Here is a 21,129-nt window from a genome sequence, read left to right on the forward strand (position 1 = left end):
TACATAAACATGTTATTCCGTTACTCACTTGAATCTCTGGAGGCTACACCTACACATGTGCTGTGCTGCCAACTGTTTTGAGTTTGCTCATTTCAGCCACACTCACATTGTAGGCCCATTTCCCACATTACTCATAATAAACACCGACTCAAATCCAGCCTCGGTGGAAATCTTTGGGAAACGCACACGACAAAGACACAGCGGCGGCGGCGGCTCCTCGTCTTAAATCCTCACCTCCTATGATGACCTGAAGGGTTTGTGCGGAATTGGGAGCCAACAGTTTTAAGCCTGAGCGGAACAAAAATGTGACACCTGAAATAGACAGTTTATACTGGTTGAAGGACAAAACAGTCAACATCCAGAGACAACGCTTTACCTGTCAGTTGTCTTGGAAACAGGTGCAGGAGTGGAGGATTTGGATCATAGCAGAGGTAATGTTAGTGGAGGAACAGCAGCGCCTCAAATTTGACCATATATATATATATATATATATATATATATATATATACACATATACATATACATATATATATATATCAGCATATATATCTAAGTAAGTATAAGTAAGTATCTTTATATTGGAGATTTAATGAATCACTCATTAAATGTATGAACCTGTTTGAAATTAAATATTGGACGTAAAATACACACAAACACTCAGCTGCTAGAATACATTGTGATTATTATTAATTTGTTTTGATTGCTATCAACTATATAAGAAATTTTTTTTCACTTATAAGACCCATAAATGACAAATATATATATATACACACACACACATATACACACATACATATATATGTATATATATATATATATATATATATATATATATAAAATCACAGTGATCTTGGTGTGTCGAGTCCAGCACTGTGTATCTCAGCAGAAACACTTATTCACTACTGCCCCCTGCTGTGAGCATGTGGATCTCATCATGTGAACACTTCTAAATGAGGTGGAGAGTGTATCCCATAGTATGCTATTAAGTCCCAAAAGATTTTATATCAGATAACTCATATGGGAAATAATTTAAATCCACAAAAGTAGCTGATTTGAAACACAAGTGATGAAAGGTTAAATACAGCAAACGTGACAGCAGACAATGTTTTATCAAAAATACCGGCCATGCTCAAAGATAAAAGGTATTCAGTGTGAATAATTATTTGTGTTTTAATAATAATAGTACGTGTCCTCTGAATTGTATTTGTTAATTTGGTATCTCTTTGGTTTGTGGCTTCACTATCTTTCCAAATCATTTCCCTGGAAAACATGTACTTTAGTATTAATCACAGGTAAAAAAACAAAATAAAGACAATGTTACCTTTGATGGGTGAATCATGTTGAGTTTATTCTTGACCTCCAGATTAATTCTAACCTCAGTAAATATGTATCAGTTCTAGAAATGTCCTTCTCAATGAAATTAGGAATAGACATAGACACTGGGGAGGCAACGATAATCAGACACAGGTGAGACTATTAGGACACAGGTGAACCACATTAGGGCGGGGCCGACAGGACAGGAAGTAAAATTTGACATGGTGCACAAGGAAAAACTCCAAAATAAATCAGGGAACAAGGAACAGAAACCCAGACGCAGAGAACTTAAAAAACCCAAGGTTAAAGACAACAGAGAGAACGACAAAAAGTCCAACTGTCCAAACAAAAAGCACCTGGATAAATCCAGGGGTCACGACGCATCCCTGCGAAGTCATTTGTTTTCAAACGTAACATTGTTTACGTCGCGCTCATCTCCATTTGTCTATCCACGCCGACGCCAAGGACGACCTCCGATGTCTGCAGTTTAAGCAAAGAGCTGCTGCCACTGTCAGCTTCGTTACTCATGACCTGCACTGACAGTTACACATGTCAGCACTTGTGCAAACAGATCTGCCTCTCATACTCTCATACTCTCATACTCCTTACACCAAATCCATCTTTTCTCATTCATTTATATCCCTCTCATCTTCTACTCAGCAGATGAGACCATTTTTAATGTGTTTTTTATTATGATTATTATTATTATTTCATCACAAACCCATTACGTGTCATGTTTCCTCACATCTTACATCATCTCCTCTCATGACCCAGCTCCTATTCCTCAGCCGGAGCTGATGATCTGAGGAGCAGGGAGACGCAGATACGACGGGACAGATGAGACCCTCGGTACTCCACGACACGCCGTAGTGCTGGTGTTGCTAAACTATGGAGTCAAGATAGCCGGTGGGCATGACTTGGACGGGAACCTTTCAAATCCAATCGCATCGGGGCTGGTCCCCCGTCCCACTGTGGTCGCCGCTATCAGAGCAGATAACATGCTCGAGTAAAGGTTACGACTCACTGTGACATTTCTGCTGAGACCCCGTCATCTCTGATTCCCGTGGACTAATCTTGAATTCATATAATGTGTGTTTGTGCGCGTTGATTGTCCGCGTGGGCCCCGCGCTCGTGTTGGTCATCATAAAGGGTATAATGCAATATAGAGAAACAGTGGGTACATTAGAATAGGAGGCGGGAGTGCCATTAAATCACTTTCTTTCAGTTCACCAAGAGACCACAGCACTTTTCAGAGGCAGGGAGTAACATTTGATTTGTTTTGAGTGTTTTTGCTGACAAATGTCAGTCATTTCAGCAAATTATAAATCTGAAAAGAGATAGTGACAAACTTTTTCCTTTATTTACAAAACAACAGTGAGACTTTTGGTGAAACTGGAATGACATGATTATTTTGATTTCCAAGGCCAAATAAAGAACAAATACACTGTCAAAGGACGGACAACTCCTCTTTACAGGTTTTAGTATACAGCTTCCTAAGAACAGGACTTATCAGACTTTCTTTCCAGAGACACTGAGTCTAGATCAGGAATGACCAAAGTCCAAACGCCAATCACGACCCTCGTCACTTCGGTTTTATAATGTATTATTTATCTCTTAGTGCAAAAGGGAATAATACACAACTCCTTATATGGACATCCTGTGGGCGTGTGTTTATAGGTCACATACTCAGGCTTTTAAAAAATGCATTTTTCCATCTTACGTGTTGTTGAGTCAAAGTTATGATTAATTTTACATTGATATAAAGGAGCTACAACTGTGCAGAAGTCACAAAATAAAGGTTTTTATAAGTGAACTTTGACCTCTGACGTATTTCCACATTTTAGTGGGTTTAGTGTAAAGTTTAGGCAGAAATTGAAGATAAAAGTTGTTATTCTTCATTTTTATAAGTGTCCAATCACCTGACTGTATAAATTGAGCCTTTTATATTCCTATCAGGAGCCAGGTCAGCTCTGTGGAAGTTGCTGTTTTGGATCACTGTGTTTCTACAATAGCGCAAAGTGAACAGAGTTTCGATGCTAACACGGGGCTACAGATTTCACACACTGTACCTTTCATATACTGACAATAAAATCCACAAGTGACAAGATACACTCCAACACGAGGCCTGGGATCTTAAATACATACGAGTATAAGACCCGACTCCCTTCTGGAAAACCCGTTCACGTTCAACTATTACAAAAAGAACCATTACTGGTATTTCTGCATTAGATTGAATCTGGTATTCCATCAGCCACTTCCCCCGCTGAGGTGACCAGTTTGACACTCCTTTGTGCCACAGCAGTCTCAACTCTCATAACAAAAGCATTTTTCTTTCGGAGATCCACTTCATTACCCCGCCTAATATGGAGCAAAGTGTTTATTCAAATGAACCAAGATCAAATCCTATAAAATGAATGAGAAAACGCTGAAATGGATTATGTGCTTACAGGAAGAAGTAGAAGAAGAAGAAGAAGGAAAAAAAAATCACATTTGAATTAATTACAAACTGAAAGGACATCGAGGTTGGGGGGAAAAAAAAATGCTGATTCTCCATCCATTCCCTTACTTATTTTCTCATTAGCTTGCATTTATTTATTCCCCATCATCCGTCACTGCCCAGTGCCATCAGCGTGTGTCCGTGAAAACAGAGAATAACTACATTTTATCAGTGTCAACATGACAACGACAAACACTGTGAGCAAGCCATTGGCTGTTATTAGTCGGAGAATCTGCATTGTTGCCGTTCGATTGGCTGCGACCGAAGGAAGGACTCTCTACAAGTGATTGATTCGCCGGTGCAATTTTCCACCTGAATGGCTCGCAAGGCACACGTGCCACCTTTGTGTAGATACAATGTGCGTTTCAGTGAGCTCTGACGGGGTCTTGCACAGTGTGACACCGTCGCGGGGTGAGACACGTGTGACACATGTGTCGGGTCACCTCTCATCAAGAGGCAGAGAGAAAACACGCATGCACTTTACGCTTCACACACACACACACGTGACACAAAGGATAGGATACATTATTTCCACTCCCACAATCCTTTAGTTCCCTACAGTTTGTTTTTTTCACACTCAGATGGTTGTTTTTGTTTGAAATAGAGGATTATTAATCACATGATCTGCCAAATGCATGCAATTGATCACGAAGAGCTGATTTTGTGATTGTGATGGTGAATATCTCAATGTTTAATAGTTGAGGTGACCAATGATGGGACCTCTGGAGTCAGCGATGAGTTCAGATGAAAGATTTTAGTGTCGACAATGCCTGACGTCTGAACAGTGAGGAGTTTCCTGCATCAAACTGCACAATCAATATGTAAGCTGCCACCTGCTGGTGCCGAATAAGCTCATAGATCGTGAAATGTGCATGAGATCTTTAAAAAAAACACAAACCCGATCAGATCTGAAGGACACACACGCACACACACGCAGAGCGTGACAAAGCGTTATTAAACCAGGAGCGAGCGAGACGATCTCTAGACCCAGCAGCAGGGAAAGGGGAGACGTGACCATGGAGGGGTGGCAGAGCGAGACGCCGAGATAAAGAAACGCAGAGAAACAGAGGTCCTGCCACACACCTGACCGGAGGAAAGAGAAGAGAGAACCACATGAAATAAATTAGATTAAATGATCAAACTGTTTATCTAAGCGATGACATTGAAAGGCAAAGTTTCACATGTGTGTTATCTGTGTTTAAAAACATTTGACTTTTTTGAACTGTTGGCAAACTTTCATATTGCATTTGGAAAATAAGTGGATTTTTTTTTTTCTATAAGTAAATGTTTAGAAAAACTTTCAAAATCCCCAGCTTATTAAAAACAACACTGCATTACCATTATCCCTCGTCTCTATTTGGACAGAGGGGGTGGATTTTAGGCAAAACAATTTTAATAAACAGTTGTTGAATGTCAATCAGTATAAGAGCCCTGTCATGTTTTTTTTCCATTCATTATCAAGCAACTACAGGTTAATTACCTTTTTTTTTTTTTTTTTAGGATTGGCATTTTATTCCCCAGGTCTGTGAAAACCAATTGGGGGAGTTTGTCTCGTTCAGAAACGCAAGTGCAATCAACTTAAAACTTCAAAGAGGAAAAAAACACAAGCTGCAGATAACTTTCCACGGCTAAGGGAAAAAAAAAAAAAAAAAAATCTTCCTCTTCCTTATTTTCTAACAATCCACCCAGTGAAGATAAAGCCAGGAGTAGGAAACAGCAAGGACTTGTGGAAGTCAGCTCTTTCCACCCTCAAAGCCTCAGGGGACAGAAGGTGGATATTACAATAAACAACACCAGGCCATCAGATAAGACACGTTGTGTGTGCGCTGCTCCAAAGTCACTCAAATGTCAGCCTGTGCTCTCTGTGCTTTGTGTTACAGTGGCTTTACTGTGCAGCTGCTGTAGAGCTGAAGTATAAACTTATCCCAGACTCATTCAAATGTGGTTTTTCCTGTGCAGGGAAATTTGACCCAAGGCTCAGACTTTGATGTTGCTTAACTTTTCCTCCATTTAGTTTGCTGTCCCACAGCGCCACCTGCTGGTCATAAACCCACCAAGAAAAGTGGAGCAACAACAGTGTTCATTCATTCATTATCCTCCACATTAGGGTCCGAGGGGGGGGGGGGGGGGGGGGGCACTGGTGCCAATGTCTGCAATGTAAAATAACACTCGTTCCTTATATGCTTTTAGAATCCTTCACCTTTAACCTAATACCTAATAATAGTTTAGCTCAAACACTGAGTCTAAACCGGCTGATAATATGTTAATTTTTGTGTTTTTAATCAGTGTTCATGCTTTGGTTTATGTTTCATGAATTAGCTTTTATACTTGTTCATGTGCATTACAGTAACACTGTAGTCAGGGAGTCAGGGTTATAACAAGGTATAGTTTTGATTACCACATATTTCTGTGGTAATCAACTTCTGTGGTGTTCAAACAGCGACTGTGGAGGCAACAGAAGACAAAAGGTGAAAAGTGTTGCAGTTAAATCAACAACAATAATAATAATTAAAGGTACCCTGTTGTTTATATCAATATTAGTTTATTCGGATTAGTTTTGAGAAACAAAATCCAAACACAGAACGTCGTTATAGCTGACATTAAAGATGCGGTAGGAAGTACAGCCGCTTGTCCACTGTGATAAAAGGTCATGCATAAAGTTGTATGAATAACTGTAGTGCAGAGAGCTATGAGTCGTCATAAAAACTACAAAATAGCATAATGTTGTATTTAATTTATAATTTATATATATATATATATATACTATATATATATATATATATACACACATACATACAAATATATATATAAATATATATATATGTAGATGTACATATATTTTTGTATATATATATGTAGATGTACATATATTTTTGTATATATATATATATAGATGTTGATGTACATATATTTTTGTATACATATATATATATATATATATATATATATATATATATATATATATACACCCATACCTGTTTAGGGTGAGTTAGGAGAAACTTGTGCTCAAAATGTAAATAACAGTAAACAAAAGTAGTAGACGGGGACTTAAGGGACCGTAATCGCACACATCCATATTAAGGGAGTGCATTTTAAAAACACACCCACATTACCTTACAAATATAAAATTAAGGAAAAGTACAAAGAGACAAAAGCAATTAATTAAAAAAAAAAAAAAAAAAAGTCGGATTGAGAAATTAACATTCACGAGAGACCAAACGCACTCATGCAGAAAACGACCTCAGGGCCAAACAAACCCCAGTGCTTAATTTTAACACTGTTTTTTTACAGCCTTTACCAACACAATCAATGGATTATTTCCTTAAAAGAACGTCTTTTATCCCTGCGTTGGCTTGGAGCAGCTCTCACCACCCCACCCTGGGAAGCATTTGCACTGAAACTGTGCCTTCATGACTTTTACCTCACGCGTCCTCATCTGTCCTAAAACGCTGTAGTTATTCCTCCCATCAGGCTTCTTCTCAGACACCACCTTCCACACCGCAGGGTCCAGGTGGAGGTAGGCTTTGGACCCCGGGTTTCTCCTCTGACATCTTCCCCGAGACGAGCACACGGCCTGGCTGCACAGAGTGGCTGCCGACGTTACGTTCACCAGGTAAGAGCCCAGCCTCTCGTCGATGTAGGACTTGACGGCGTCACAAGAGGCCTGACGGCACAAAAGCAGACGTGCAAATAAAAGCGGTGACCTTTGTCTCGAGGACAAAATGTCATGTGAAGTCGATCATAGCAGATGAAATAAGCACAGTAGGACTTCATCTAACAACAAAAGTGGCTTCTCTGCAATTTCTTCACATCGGTAACTTAATAAAAGTAGATCACAAGTCACACGGATTGTAATCTCAAAAGACTCATGGTTTGAGGATCATTCTGGCGATTTTTTTCCTGATCATATGAAAGCATCTAAACCAATAATCAATTGATTCAACTAAGATGACTATATATGTGTATATATATATATATATATATATATATATATATATGTATATATATATATATATATATATATATATATATATATGTATATATATATATCATATACTGTATATCATATATATACACATATGTGTATGTATATAAGTATACATATGTGTGTATATAATATATATATATATATATATAATATATATGATATATATCATCTATATATACACATATGTGTATGTATCTATATATGTATACATATGTGTGTATATGTGTATATATATATATATATGTGTGTGTACTATTGTTGTTTTAATCCACATCACTCATTTATTTAGACTCAATCTTACACACACACACACACACACACACACACACACATACATCTCCTCCAAAAATCCTTCCTACAAGAACAAGTCTGTTTTAATATACAGAGGAAAATAGGCTCAAACACTAACTTATTTACGAGGTTTGCTAAAGTTGCTATCAGTTGCTGACATTTTTAAATAAAACAAAAAATATTGTAATTGAATCAAATCAGTTTGAGGTCGATAGAGAGAATTAATTTTCATTGGATGATTGGATCTTTCTAGTCAATAAGAAATAGAATATTGCTTGGCTCCTTAAAAATAATTTAACTGAAGAAATTGTACCAGTGTTGTAATGTAACAAAGTACAAAGTACTTCAGTGCAAAATGCATGTATCTATACTTTACTTTTACACCACCACATTTCCTCTAACTATCTTTGTTACTCGTTACTACCAAATAAAATCAGAAGAGGAAGAAGAAGAGTTGGTAATGGTCTGTATTTAAACAGCGCTTTTCTCGTCTTGATGAGCTGCTTTACACTATAGTTCTGCCATTCACCCATTCACACGCTTCGACATGGGGTTAATGTGTCTTGCTCAAGGGCACATATAGACTAGCAGATCCAGGAATTGAACCCACAACCTTCAAGTTACCTTAACGTCATTTTCTGGTATCCTTGATACACATTTTGGACACAGAGCAGCAAAAATACAACCAAAGTATATATAAAATACATGAAGGCCTTATTCTGAGTTAATCTGCAGTAGACCACAACACATCCTGCCTTATAAACCTGTGATAATAGCAGATGAGCTGAAAGGATTCAGTAAGACCTGATGAACTGTAGAAGAGTTGTGTTTAACGCACAGTTTTAACACAAAAATGACGTCAGAGTAAGACAATACATATCAAATACTTATGGGAAGTGACGCACACAGGAAGTTAGTTACTGTACCTGGGATTTGGCGAAGGAATGGTCGCCCCAGAGGACGACCCCCGCAGAACCTAAAGCTGCACTTTCTCCTATGGTGTAGACCAGGTGCTCCTGCAGGAGGTTTCAAAAAGAGTAGTAGGGTTAACAGAAGATAAGAGAAAAAAAATGATTGCAATCATTAGCAACTTGCCTGAGAAAGGAAATCTAGTGTGAAGGTGTAGACGATCCGTGCGTAGGGAAAGACAGGGGGGGCTAATGGAGTCGCCTGAGCCCCGACTCTCATGGTCTCCATGACACGGTGGCGAGTGTAGAGAAGCACTTCTTTGCTGAGGCCTCGCATTTCCACGTTTAGGTAGATGTCAGGATACAGAGCAGATGAGATGTTCCACAGCCACAACATCTCGTCGTTCCTCTTCAGCTCTATGGCTGGACATTCCCCTGTGTAGTTTGTAGAGGAGTTTGTGTATTGATAGTTGTAGCAGCCAGGGAAACCATAATAACCCCACAATCCATTTGGTCTCTCCTGCTTCCCCAGTTTCAGAGTTTCCTCCATGAATTTCCTCCCTGCTTCCTCAAAGTTCTTCTGGGCCTCAACATTTACCTGTGCAGGCTTCCAGTCTGGGTGCTTGGACCTAACCAGTGCTTTTGATGCCTCCATGTACACCTTCTTTTTAGTCCAGTTTCTCTCCCATACAGGTCTCCAGCTCTCCCAGTCCACCACTGCCATTCCGGGGAAATCCTGGTCAGGTATGAAGGTGTGAATATCTTCAGTGGCAACTCTGAGGTGCTCATCGAGACTGGCATTTTGTGGGACTCCACCATGAATAGCTTGACCTTGGCTGGAGTAGCTGGGATATAGACCCAGCTTGTCAGAATAAAAGATGGTAATGTTTTCACCTATAAAGGTTTGGTTTTGGTTCTGGACGATGTTAAAGGTCCCCAAGTCCAGGTCCACACCATACTGAGAGAGGCAGCCGACAGTGGGGGCATTCCACACGGTGAGGAAAGGTGTGTGGGTAAAAGATGAAGTCCCAGAAACAAGGCTGAGCACATTCAAGAGCAGCAGCGGCAGCAGCACATGAAACAGACTCATCCCTGCAAAGAAGAGAACACAACACAGCTAATGTGATCATGTGATCGTGTGCTCATGCCATTTTCTTCTACCAAAGCATTGTTCAAATGTTGTGAGGCTACGAGAGTGTCAACAAGCAAATAAAGTCCCTTTCCATATATACAACATATTTAAAAGGAAAAAAAAGGAGGAAACACTTTACTTCAACAATTCACTCTGGAAAAAGACACACGCCCTGGTCAGTCACGCGATCTGAATCACATGCCGCAAAACAGGAACTAACAGAATCACAGAAGTACTCTCCGGATTTTCCGACAGTCAATCAGAAGAGACGTTTCTGTCTGCACAAAAGAAAGAGACACACAGATGCCTCCGAGAAGAGCAAATAACAGCTCTGACGTCATCACTTCACAGACAAAACAGCTTTAATACATCTCGATTATCAAATCCTTGTGCTGATTGCACATGTAGATCATAACTGACAGCATAACAAAGACGTGCATGTCACTGAAATAAACAGACTGTGACTATGAATCATGTCTTTAGTGATCTTAACCCAAGTCATCTGCAGAGACACAGCAGACTCAGCAGGTTCTGCACATCTGTAGATGATCAAAACGACATTCATCACAAGTCACACTTTTAGACTGTGATCTGTAAAGACTGGCTGTTTGAGGATAAAGTGACCCTTTGTTGATATTTTGGTTATATAATAAAATAAACACAGTCAACAATTGAGTCCAGGTACAACGTGTTGTTTAAATCCACTTCAGTGAGTATCACTGTGATTTATTTAAACTCAATCCTACACAAAGTTAATTCAAAGATCACGTAGGTTTCAATGTGCGAATGAAACAAAAAGCCTCATTTGTTCTTTTTGATGAAAAGTTTGGTGGAAACTACATGGAAAAGACGACGCTGAAGTTAGCTCCACATTCGTTCTCCTTATGTTTCGATTCCACCTTAAAAAAAATGCATGTTTTGGCTTTTGGGTGCAAACACTGCATCAATTATTCAACCTCCTTCTCTTCAGCATTAGTCCTTTTCTAATGGTTTAAACATGTGGAGGTACACCATGGACCCTGATTTGAATCACTGGCAAAGAGCAAAGTCAGTAAATGTGATTTATTTACATTGTACTACCTCACATGGGAAAAGTTCTCTCAACACGGAACATCCAACTGTCAAAACTACTCAATCCATGACTAAAGAGCAACACGTAGCACAAGTGGCATTTTGTGTTCAACCATGTTAATTCAGCTCAAACATCAATATTCAATGTTATTTTACACCGCTCCCTGTGTGAATATGGTTTCCCGTTGAATCTGTCCATATTTACTGTGCAATTATGGAGAAAATCCAGCTCAAAAATCAAAATTTTGACAATTCTATCGCAACAGTGGATGACTGCACTGCCCCCTAATGGCCAAATTGTTTCCCGTTGAATGTGTCACCTGATTCACATACTGGGGAGAATGCGGAAACGAACGTGGAGCCAACTTCAGCGTCGTCTTTTTGTTGTTGTTGTTATTATTTTGTTTTACACGTTTCTTCTCGTGACGTGTGAGCTGAACGTGAATCTACTCACCACTGCGCTGATGTGTTGATGTGATTTTGTTACGGAATCTAGGTTAGTGAACTGTAAACAAAGACTTGCAGCAGCGAACTCACCAAACACCCGCAAACCACTGACGTCTGGTTACGATGGGGTTGCCAGGTTAGGTCGAGGCATCCCCCTGCTAAGCCACACGATTCATTTGCTCCATTATACATAGTAAATGTCGCATTAAGACGACTACAGTCACATATTATTATCATCATTTTTCTTTTCATAAACTTACAACAGTTATTCACTTTATTAAATTGCCGTTAACACGGTCATCTTTTACATATGCTCATACGTATGTACTTCGTCAAAACAGCCACCCCCCTAAATGTGGAGGCCGGAGCGAACTCAACCACATCCGGTTTTTCAAAATAAAGTGTTAAAACAAACGTGCAGAAATACACAATATCTACATGAAGAAATAAGTTCAAAATATTGCAAAACTGTGTGACAGTGAACCACAGGCTTGATTTAAACAGTCACGTACTGACAGATGAGTCAATGTGTTCAGTGATTTAATTTCAACTCTTAATTACCTCAATTCAATGTGAAGATACCATACAACATATAATCAGGCACTGAGCAACAAATAAATGATGAAGAACTACAACATTTTTAAAAAGTCAAAGCACATGATGATGATTAAATCAAAAAATGTAAATATAATAATTAAAATTAAAATTAAAGTCTTTGACACGTGTGATCGCTGACCACACACAAACACAACAGTAATTATTATAATAATAGTGATGATAATAATGAGATATATATGTATATTTAAATGCAGAGCAGAATGTACTGTGGAGTTTGTTTCAAGACGTGAAAAGCTCGCCCTCTACTGGCCATAAGGTGGCATCTCATGTGACTTCTAATAATTGTACCTTGTGTTACCTGTAAGCAGTGTGCCTCATCTCGTTTTTCTCACCTGACCATAAACTGTGAGGTTTATGCGTCTCTACATTTTTGACAGTTTGGGCTTATGTATAGCTAACTGCATTGTCTTTCTTCTCTGTATTTGTTTTGCATGAAAACTGCTTTAAGGAAAGAGTCTGATTAATTTTTTTTACTTTAATCTACTTCTACTTCTTTATAATCTTTTTACCTTGCAAAATTAAAATGGTTAGTTTTTGGTGTAACACTGATGTTGATGGCTTCATTGTCTTACCACTAATAAAATGGCTAATCACTTATAACAACTTGTGTCACCTGATTTTTTTTTTTTTTTTTTTTTATGTTGATTTTTGAGCTTGATTTTCTCCAAAATTACCACAGTAGATATGGACATGTTGGGCATCACTGAAAAAGTAAGGAGCTGTAGTATGTAAATCAGGTGACACATTCAACGGGAAACCATATATGGGCAATAGGGGGCAGTACAAAATCAGCAAATCATTAATTTCAAAAATCACAAAGCTTCATTTTAAAATCACATCTGTTACTGAGTAAAAAAAATTAATAAATTCATGCACTGGAAACTTTGGCAGAGAATGATGAGGACAGGTGAATGAATGATGAGGACAGGTGAATGAATGATGAGGACAGGTGAATTGGCGTTAATTAAGGTCCCTGAGTGAGTGAGAAAGTTAAAGCATTTGTGACCTTTGACCCATTTTGACTGACACATGATGTGTTTACATATTTTATTTTGTCAGCATTTTCATTTGTAAAGGTTTACCTTTAATTAAAAACAATTCATGTGTTCATTTGTGTCCCCTTGTCGTTTTTGCACAACACAAGCAAGAACCCCAAACTTGTTAAAAAAGTAACAAAGTAACTTTTACTCTGAGTACATTTTAAACAAGCTGCTTTTTGACTTTAACTTGAGTGCAATTTCAGACCAGTACTTTCACTTGTTTATCAAAACAGTGAGGCTCCTCTGGTTATCTGTTTGGCTCAGTAAAACATGTAAACATAATTAAACATAAAAATGTTTACCAAGGTCATTATAAATATATGGTTTTCTCTAAATGTCAGTTAGAAAAAAGCCATAATGAACTCTTTCACCTCCAAATTTTAATATATGCCTGCTCCAAGTCTTGAAAGTGGCAAAAATAACTCTTGGCTTAACATCACCCTACAATTACATGAGGAAGGGGGTATGAGGCAGCAGCCTGCACAATGTTTTCCCTTCCTGTAAGACCTGGCTTTGCCTCCCTCAGTGACCAGTTATGATTAACAATAAATCCATCTATAATCAAATCTGCTTTGTGTGTGAATTATTACTGAAGACAAATTACACAAGAAGTTCAAGAATAAGTTTATTTACTTTGACATCAAGACACATTTGAGAAAACAGCATGAAGACAGAGGGGAAAGTGACAGAGTTGAGGTTTCAGAAGAAACATCATACAGGATTTCATGTACAATGGTTGTGCTTCTGAAGTCAGATAGTTGCTGACAGTTTGTTTTTCAGCATAAATGGACTAATGTAGTGTCTTTGAGAAAACTAGTAGTAGTCATGTTTTGGACATAAAAATAAGAAAATATCATATAAAACACCTACAAATACATTCAAATAAATAGTAACACTTTATTGCCTCCATGAAAAGGTAATGAATGAGGTCATATTGAGAAAAAAAAAAGATCAGGCACTTCAGATCATATTGTGCTATTGCCAGTTTTAAGTGCATCGATTCCACTTTCACCACAGAACGACTGTCAAATGTCAACTCATTCAACAAATATCCTCCAAATAACGTGCTCTCCATGGGAAACATGGAATCTGACACCATGGAAAACAGTGACTGAGAGGAAACTGAGAGCAAAATGTAAACAAGTTCATTTCCAGCGAGCCATTAAAGATTAAAAGTTATAAACAAATATAACTTTGCTCATTCCACAGTGTTTCTTTAAAAAAAAATCACTTTCTATCATCCATATTTTACAGCAAATTACAAAAAAAACCAAAAAATCTTCCCTCCCACAACTTTCAACCTGTCATCATGTGTACTCCTGTATTGTGACATACAAAATAAGGCTGTCTACTACTACTGCTGCTGATGGCGCATTAGGTGAGGAGCAGAGAAATAATCAGTAAGAACACACATTGGAGTGCTGATGCCATGGTTCCAGCTGCCGTCCCTTTCTGGTGCAGAAGATCTGTCTGATTGCAGCCCTGAAAGCCGCTGTAGCACTGGCACTGGAACCAGGTCTGAAAAGTCGTCACATCGGCCTCTCCAAGTTTACCGGTGACTGTCGGTTTGCCATTCTGCCTGATGATACTGTGGGTGAGGGGGCTCAGGTGCAAGTAAACATCGCTGTCTGGATTTTTGCGCAGGCAGCGGCCGTGAGAACCACACAAAGTCTGGCTGCATAGCTCTGCTGCTGTGGAGACGTTGAGGAGGTATTGACTCAGTGGACCCCGTAGATATGTGTCAAGGTCTGAACAGCTGGTCTGGAGAGGGAAAGAAAAAGAAAGGGGGAAAAAAACGGTTGTGCTTCTGAAGTTAAAAAAAAAAAAAAAAAAACTTGGTCTGGTTAACATTAAATCTTCACTATCTTTTATTTAGACATTTATGGGTGTGAGGCTACTCACACAGACTGGAGGATAGATTAAATGATGAGAAATCAAAAAATAACAACACTGTATCACATTCAGAAAGGATCTTGAAACAAATAGAAGACAGATAGAATAATAATTAATTAATGAATTATTGGTATAATAATAATTTGTTTAATAATTATTTATTCATATTGTGTTTTGTTTTTTTAAAGAAAAGAAAGAAATAAAGTGGTCCTTCACTACAAAGACTTTTAGTGGCTGTTTTCAACATTTGAAAAACAATTAGAAGAAGTACTTGTGAACTCAAATGTGACATACATGTGACTCAAGTCATAATCTTGGAGCTGCAGCCCTGAGGGAATAACTCAGTTATCGAGTGACTGCACTCATGACAAACAAGTGCAGGTAATTGTTCCAGTTCTGTTCAGATTTCGGAGTTATTTTTCGATTCATTCATAATGTGGATGCTTACTTTGCTGCTTGTGTAAGCAGCATCTCCCCAAAGGATGATTCCAGCGGCTCCCAAAGCCACACTCTCCCCGATGGTGGAGACAAGGTCATACTGTAAAAGATGATAAAGCGCTTGAAGCCAATCACATGTTTACATTTTACATTGCTAAAAGTACAGGTCAAAGAGAGATAAATAAGCTGTTAGTGAGTCGTGAGCTACTGTATTTCATGTACAGCACCAAACTCTCCATTCACACATAAAAGGAAACAGTCTGTAGGGTGAGATTTCCAACTTGACCAACACCCATCCTGTCCATTCCACACAAACGAGGGGTATTGCGGTGTCTGTATGCAACCAGAACAGGAAAGGACTGTGGCTGTTGATAAGGAAAAGCTGGGAGCTATAGCTTAATGCAGCATGCACTGATCACAGAGAAACAAGAGAGGGGGGTAAGAGTGGTGGTGCTAACTGTTAGAGCCACGGTGTGATAGCCCATATCAACGTGATTAGCATCATACACGACCAGAAAAACACAGGAACACGTTAGTCGTTTTAAACTTTACCACAGTGATGTGTAGTTAGAGACTAAACAGCTGAAAAGAAAGACAAACCAAATTCAGGACCGGCAGTGTGTCTGTAGTAAGGGCTTCACCTCTGTCAGCTGTTCCAAAGAATTTGTGTAGGTGGGCCGAGTGTACACAAAGACCGGACGAGCCAACCCATCGCCTGATGATGCCAGGCGCATCCCCTCCTTCACTCTGTTCCGGACAAACTGGCGACCAGAGGCTGAGGACCGCAGCACAGTGCCCATGTAGACTGAGGGGAAGAGGGCCGTGCTCTCCATCCACAGCCATTTCAGCTGCTCGTTGCGAGCCTCCTCCACATCAGGACAGCGCCCCGTGTAGCTCTCCAGAGTGCGTAAGTAGTCGTGGTTGTAGCAGTCAGGGAACAGGTAGAACCCCCACAGCTGGTTGGGCCTCAGGTTTTTGGCTTGCTTCAGCGTCTCCACCATGAACGTCCTGGCAGATATTTCAAACTCCTGCTGGGCTACTTTTGCCACCTGCTCTGGTGGCCATGTTGGGTTCTTCTGGCGTACTAAGTCACGAGACTGTCTGCGGTAAACATCTTTGTTTGCCCAGTTACGTATCCAGAGAGGGCGCCACTCCTCCCAGTCAATAACTGCCAGGCCCTTGGCCCCTGACTCACGTATGTACCTCTGTACACTGTCTGGCATCTTCGCCAAGTGCCGTGTGAGGCTGGCCAACTGTGGCAGCCCGCCATTCAATGGTGTCCCATCTGACTCAAAGTAGGGGTACAAGCCCAAACGGTCCTTGTAGAAGATGGTTAGGTTCTGTCTAACAAACGCCTCATTGGGTGAGGCCACAATGTGGAACTGGTCCAACTGAAAATGAACACCATGCCTTGGGGCACAGTCCTCAGTCGGGGCATTCCAAACGAGGAGTAAAGGCTTTTGTGAATACAGTGGCCATTGCGTGGGTTTCAGTTCCAAAGCACAGAGGCAGTCCCACAGCAGAACAATCAGCAGCAGTACTTTCCAGTCACACAAAGTCCAGTACAACATGTCTTCAGATGTGGCTGGACAGAAGGGGCCGTCACTCTCTGCTCTATAAATCACAGAGGAAATTCAGATTTTTTTTCTTTGTAGTTCACTTTCACATAAAGGGAAATTCCCCAGAACATTCATTCATAAAGTCGCCATTTCAAGAGGAACCTTGATTGTAAGACGTTACAATAAAATCTTGTTTCGTCTTCACAGGGGACAGTCAGCCTGCTCCACAACTCACTGAGGAGATTGAAATGTAGTTATTTTTGGTGGATTTTTCTAATAAGTGACAGTACATACATTTATCAGCAGTGGTGGAAGAATTGTCTACATAGCTCAAAGTAGCAATAACCACCAACTCAAGCATTCACAACTTCACCATCATCAAAATATAGCAAAGTTAAAATTACTTACTCGTAGAAAGAACCATTTCATACAGATATTTATTATATTGTTCAAGGCAGTTCTACATTTACACTGCTGGGTAGCACGATAGTAACTGTTTGTGTATATGAATAAATGTAGTGGAATATAAATACAATATTCCCATCTGAAATGTAGGGAATAAATGTATAAAGTAGTAAACTGAACACACAGGTACCTTAAAACTAAAAGTTGACCGATTAACTAGACCAATTTTTGCCATTTGTTAATAATCCATATTGGCCAACTTTTCTCTCAGAAACCTGATAAATGCCGTTAAGTGCATTGAAACATTATTTTATAATTCAAAAGTTTATTTGACAAAGTTTGGTGTTTTTTATTTCTCTTTTTTTATGCATTTAAAATCTCAACTGCTTAATATACCCCCCCAAAAAAGGAAAAATTGGCACCATATATATCGACCATAGGAAAACTGATATCGGACAGCCTCTCACTGTACTTTCCACGACTTTCAATTCAATTCAACTCGTAAAATTCAATTAAACTCAACAAAATGAGACTCAGAACGTTTTAATGACTTGTATTATCAGTAACCACTAACTTCAAAGATCAAACTGTCATTGATATTTTTCTTAACTGATATACACAACGCCACACAACGTGTACAAATAATGACCAAATCTAAATTTTACCCTAATTTTATTGTACGTGCATATTTCTATGCTCTGCCAAGACTCAAGGACAAATGACCGCTACTGTTTTACGCTTTACAATTACACCAACTGGCTTCAGTTATATTGTCGTCTTTCTCGGTCGTTTCTTAGCAATAAATGAATAAAACAACGAGTAAAAGCAACGTGAACTAACATCAGGACAACCGGGACAAACTCACCTTCACTGGCAGACTGAGGAAGCATTCCCAAAGACCAGAAGCCTGCTACTTCAAGCCGCGTTTTGTGTTGCCTCAAAACAAATTGGGAAAGTCAAAATGAACATTGCTTTGGGGTAAAGAATATAAAACGAGGGGGAAGCGCTTTGTTATGCTAGTGAATCGTCTGCTGTCCTGGTGACTGAAGAAGCCGAAGTTACCCCCTGCTATGTTGTCAGTCAGTCGGCAGCTCGCCTACTTCGAGAGCCAAACTTTCAGGATGTTCCATTCACACTGGGGAAGGAGGGGGAGTGGCGGAGCAAACCGGATACCCAAACACCCCCGTCGCCGTTTCTAATGTCCCACAGAGGCGCGTGTCTTAACCGCAACTTCATGCAAAACTCCAGCGAACATTCAACTCAAACGGCTTTGATTTCACTTTGTCTTTTTATACGAATACAACAATTCCAGTCAGTGGATCAGTCCACGAAGTTTGCTAGCACCGAATCACCGCCGTGAAACAGATCCACTGACTGTACCGAGTAATGTCAGGATTCATGAGAGGTCACTGTCAGAGGGCAGTATGCCACAGCCCTAAAATAAGACCCGAGATCAGGTAACTCTTACAGTACACTAACAATATAGTAGTAGTAGTAGTAGTATGGTAATAATATAATAATAATAACTGTTACAGGGCTCTGATATTAGGGTCATACCATCAGGTATTAACAATAGAAGATATATTTCATCTTTATTATCTGGTTATTAGCTTCTTCTTTTTTTTTTTAAACATTAGATATAAAATAAATAATAAAATTCACATTAATTAATGTTATTAATGTCACTCTCTTATCACCACGTTGTTACGGTAGATTAGGCCCACAGATTACTGTGACCCTACATTCATATGAGAGTTGTAAATAAAATATAATAGTATTCAATTTTAACTTAAAAGATGTATTTGGGCAAAGGTTACTCCTTTGAACTCCATCTCATTAAAGCAAAGGGGAAAACAAACCACAACAGATAACATCTCAATATAAACCTTTAAAGAATACATTTAAAGGTTAGTTCGAACTATTATACAGACTCTGGTACGTAATGACTTGAGAAATGTGTAATCATAGTTAAATAATTTCATATGCACATATTTGTAAACCAAAACCTGCACAATAACTGACATCTCCAAGTAACAATGTGGAGTTATTTGTCTTTTGAAATGTCAGTAAACTTGAAAACATGTTTCTAAAGTCATGTTTTACTTTATTTCTGTTCAAGTCACTTTACTTTTACACTGTGGTGTTGCCTCTGAGGAGAAGTTTTTAATGTCTTTTCTCTGCACTGAGCACATTTCTGACAGTGGGCACCAGGAGCATCTGGTATGCAGATGTCACTGCTGCCTGAGGCATGTGATGACAGCCCCTGGCAGAGGCTCAGTGAAGTAACTAAAGCTGCCAAGTACAGCAGATAAGCATGGGGGGGGGGGGGATAATGGCTATACGACAGTGGAGGTTAAAGGCCACACACAGACATATAATTAACCAATTTACAAACTTGTTTTCAGAATCAAAATACTTGATAAATCCCTGCATGGAAATTGGGTGCAAAACATTTGCTCCTTCGGAATTTGGGAAGAACATAAGGACCAGGGATGGGGTGACGGTAGCTCAGCTCTAGAGCGAGTTGTCTGTCAACTCTAAGGTTGTGGGTTAAATTCCCGGCTCCTTGGGAAGAATGGGTAAATTTAGTGTAAAGCAGCTTTGAGAGGTCATCAAGACTAGAAACGTGCTATATAAATACAGACCATTATGAAATATATACATGACACAATTAAGTGATATTAATTTACCTACGCAGCAGAGACGTTGGGTTAGTACATACATAACCCTATGTACCCTAACTAACCCTAACCCTTACTAAGTGTTTTGAATATTGACAGTTGGCTCAAATCTATTGGTTCGACACTGTGAGGGATGAATTTAAGAGTTTGATGGCACTCCTACTTTTAATGACTGTGCAGGGTGGCTTCTGTCGTCACCACGTGGCTGGGTTTTGAAGAAGGGCGTTCTTTTTCCCCTACATGTGATCCGAAGGATGCCGGAGCACATGATGCTGAGGTCAAGGTGGGGGTCTGGAAGTGACATGTTATCCTGTCACTCGCTGTCCATTCCGCTGTTTGTTCTCTCTTATTTGCTGACTCACATCACCATGTCATCGGTTCCTTTATCTCCACCATTGTCCCCGCTATGTGTTTGAGGAAAACAAGGAGCACGGACAAACCCGTGTGAACAAATCCCCATCTCGGCTTTCCTCTAACCTCTGCCTCTGGAGCATTACATCATCCCATGTCAGGGATCGGCAGGAAGCCAAAACAATGGCAGGGGAAACTGCAAACACAGCAGCCTTCCACTTTCAAAGGGTGTGAGGGGAACTTTCACACTTAATGCATATTTTAACATCTGTAATGTTGCATAATATTATAAAATCAAGGTTTTGGAATGTTCTAGTATCTCAATGTTTTATGATTACAGTAGGAGGTGCCGTCCTGTCCCAGCTTTGTGGTGAGATAAACCTTAGGAGTCTTCACTCATCGAGACAAACTTATGCACTACATTTGCTGATTGTGTGAGGGGTGAACTGAAGTTAAGAGAATTTAATTGACTACAGTGCTTCATGGTAACTATTCT

At 39.4% G+C, this 21,129-nt stretch overlaps 2 protein-coding genes across 6 annotated transcripts; both read right to left on the reverse strand.

The window, feature by feature from the left end:
- Positions 1–6,758: 6,758 nt before the first annotated feature.
- Positions 6,759–11,847, reverse strand: hyal1 (hyaluronidase 1). 4 transcript variants are annotated; one of them, XM_058630523.1, is made up of 5 exons: positions 11,656–11,779; positions 10,270–10,408; positions 9,186–10,090; positions 9,017–9,106; positions 6,759–7,475 (listed from the first exon to the last, which is right to left on the reverse strand). In XM_058630523.1, the coding sequence occupies exons 3-5, from the start codon at positions 10,086–10,088 to the stop codon at positions 7,149–7,151; spliced, it is 1,320 nt and encodes a 439-aa protein (XP_058486506.1). In that variant the 5' UTR covers positions 10,089–10,090; positions 10,270–10,408; positions 11,656–11,779; the 3' UTR covers positions 6,759–7,148. The 4 variants fall into 4 exon arrangements, with proteins under 4 accessions (XP_058486506.1, XP_058486505.1, XP_058486507.1 ...); XM_058630522.1 differs by having other exon boundaries at positions 10,270–10,437; positions 11,656–11,773; XM_058630524.1 differs by lacking the exon at positions 10,270–10,408 and having other exon boundaries at positions 11,739–11,847.
- Positions 11,848–13,918: 2,071 nt separating this feature from the next.
- hyal2a (hyaluronidase 2a) lies at positions 13,919–19,015 on the reverse strand. Of its 2 annotated transcripts, none has more exons than XM_058630897.1 (4): positions 18,467–19,015; positions 16,279–17,430; positions 15,648–15,737; positions 13,919–15,067 (listed from the first exon to the last, which is right to left on the reverse strand). In XM_058630897.1, the coding sequence occupies exons 2-4, from the start codon at positions 17,206–17,208 to the stop codon at positions 14,681–14,683; spliced, it is 1,407 nt and encodes a 468-aa protein (XP_058486880.1). In that variant the 5' UTR covers positions 17,209–17,430; positions 18,467–19,015; the 3' UTR covers positions 13,919–14,680. The 2 variants fall into 2 exon arrangements, with proteins under 2 accessions (XP_058486880.1, XP_058486879.1); XM_058630896.1 differs by having other exon boundaries at positions 16,279–17,251; positions 18,467–19,012.
- Between the last annotated feature and the right edge of the window lie 2,114 nt (positions 19,016–21,129).

Source organism: Solea solea, chromosome 6, assembly GCF_958295425.1.
Source record: "Solea solea chromosome 6, fSolSol10.1, whole genome shotgun sequence".
NCBI lineage: Eukaryota > Metazoa > Chordata > Actinopteri > Pleuronectiformes > Soleidae > Solea > Solea solea.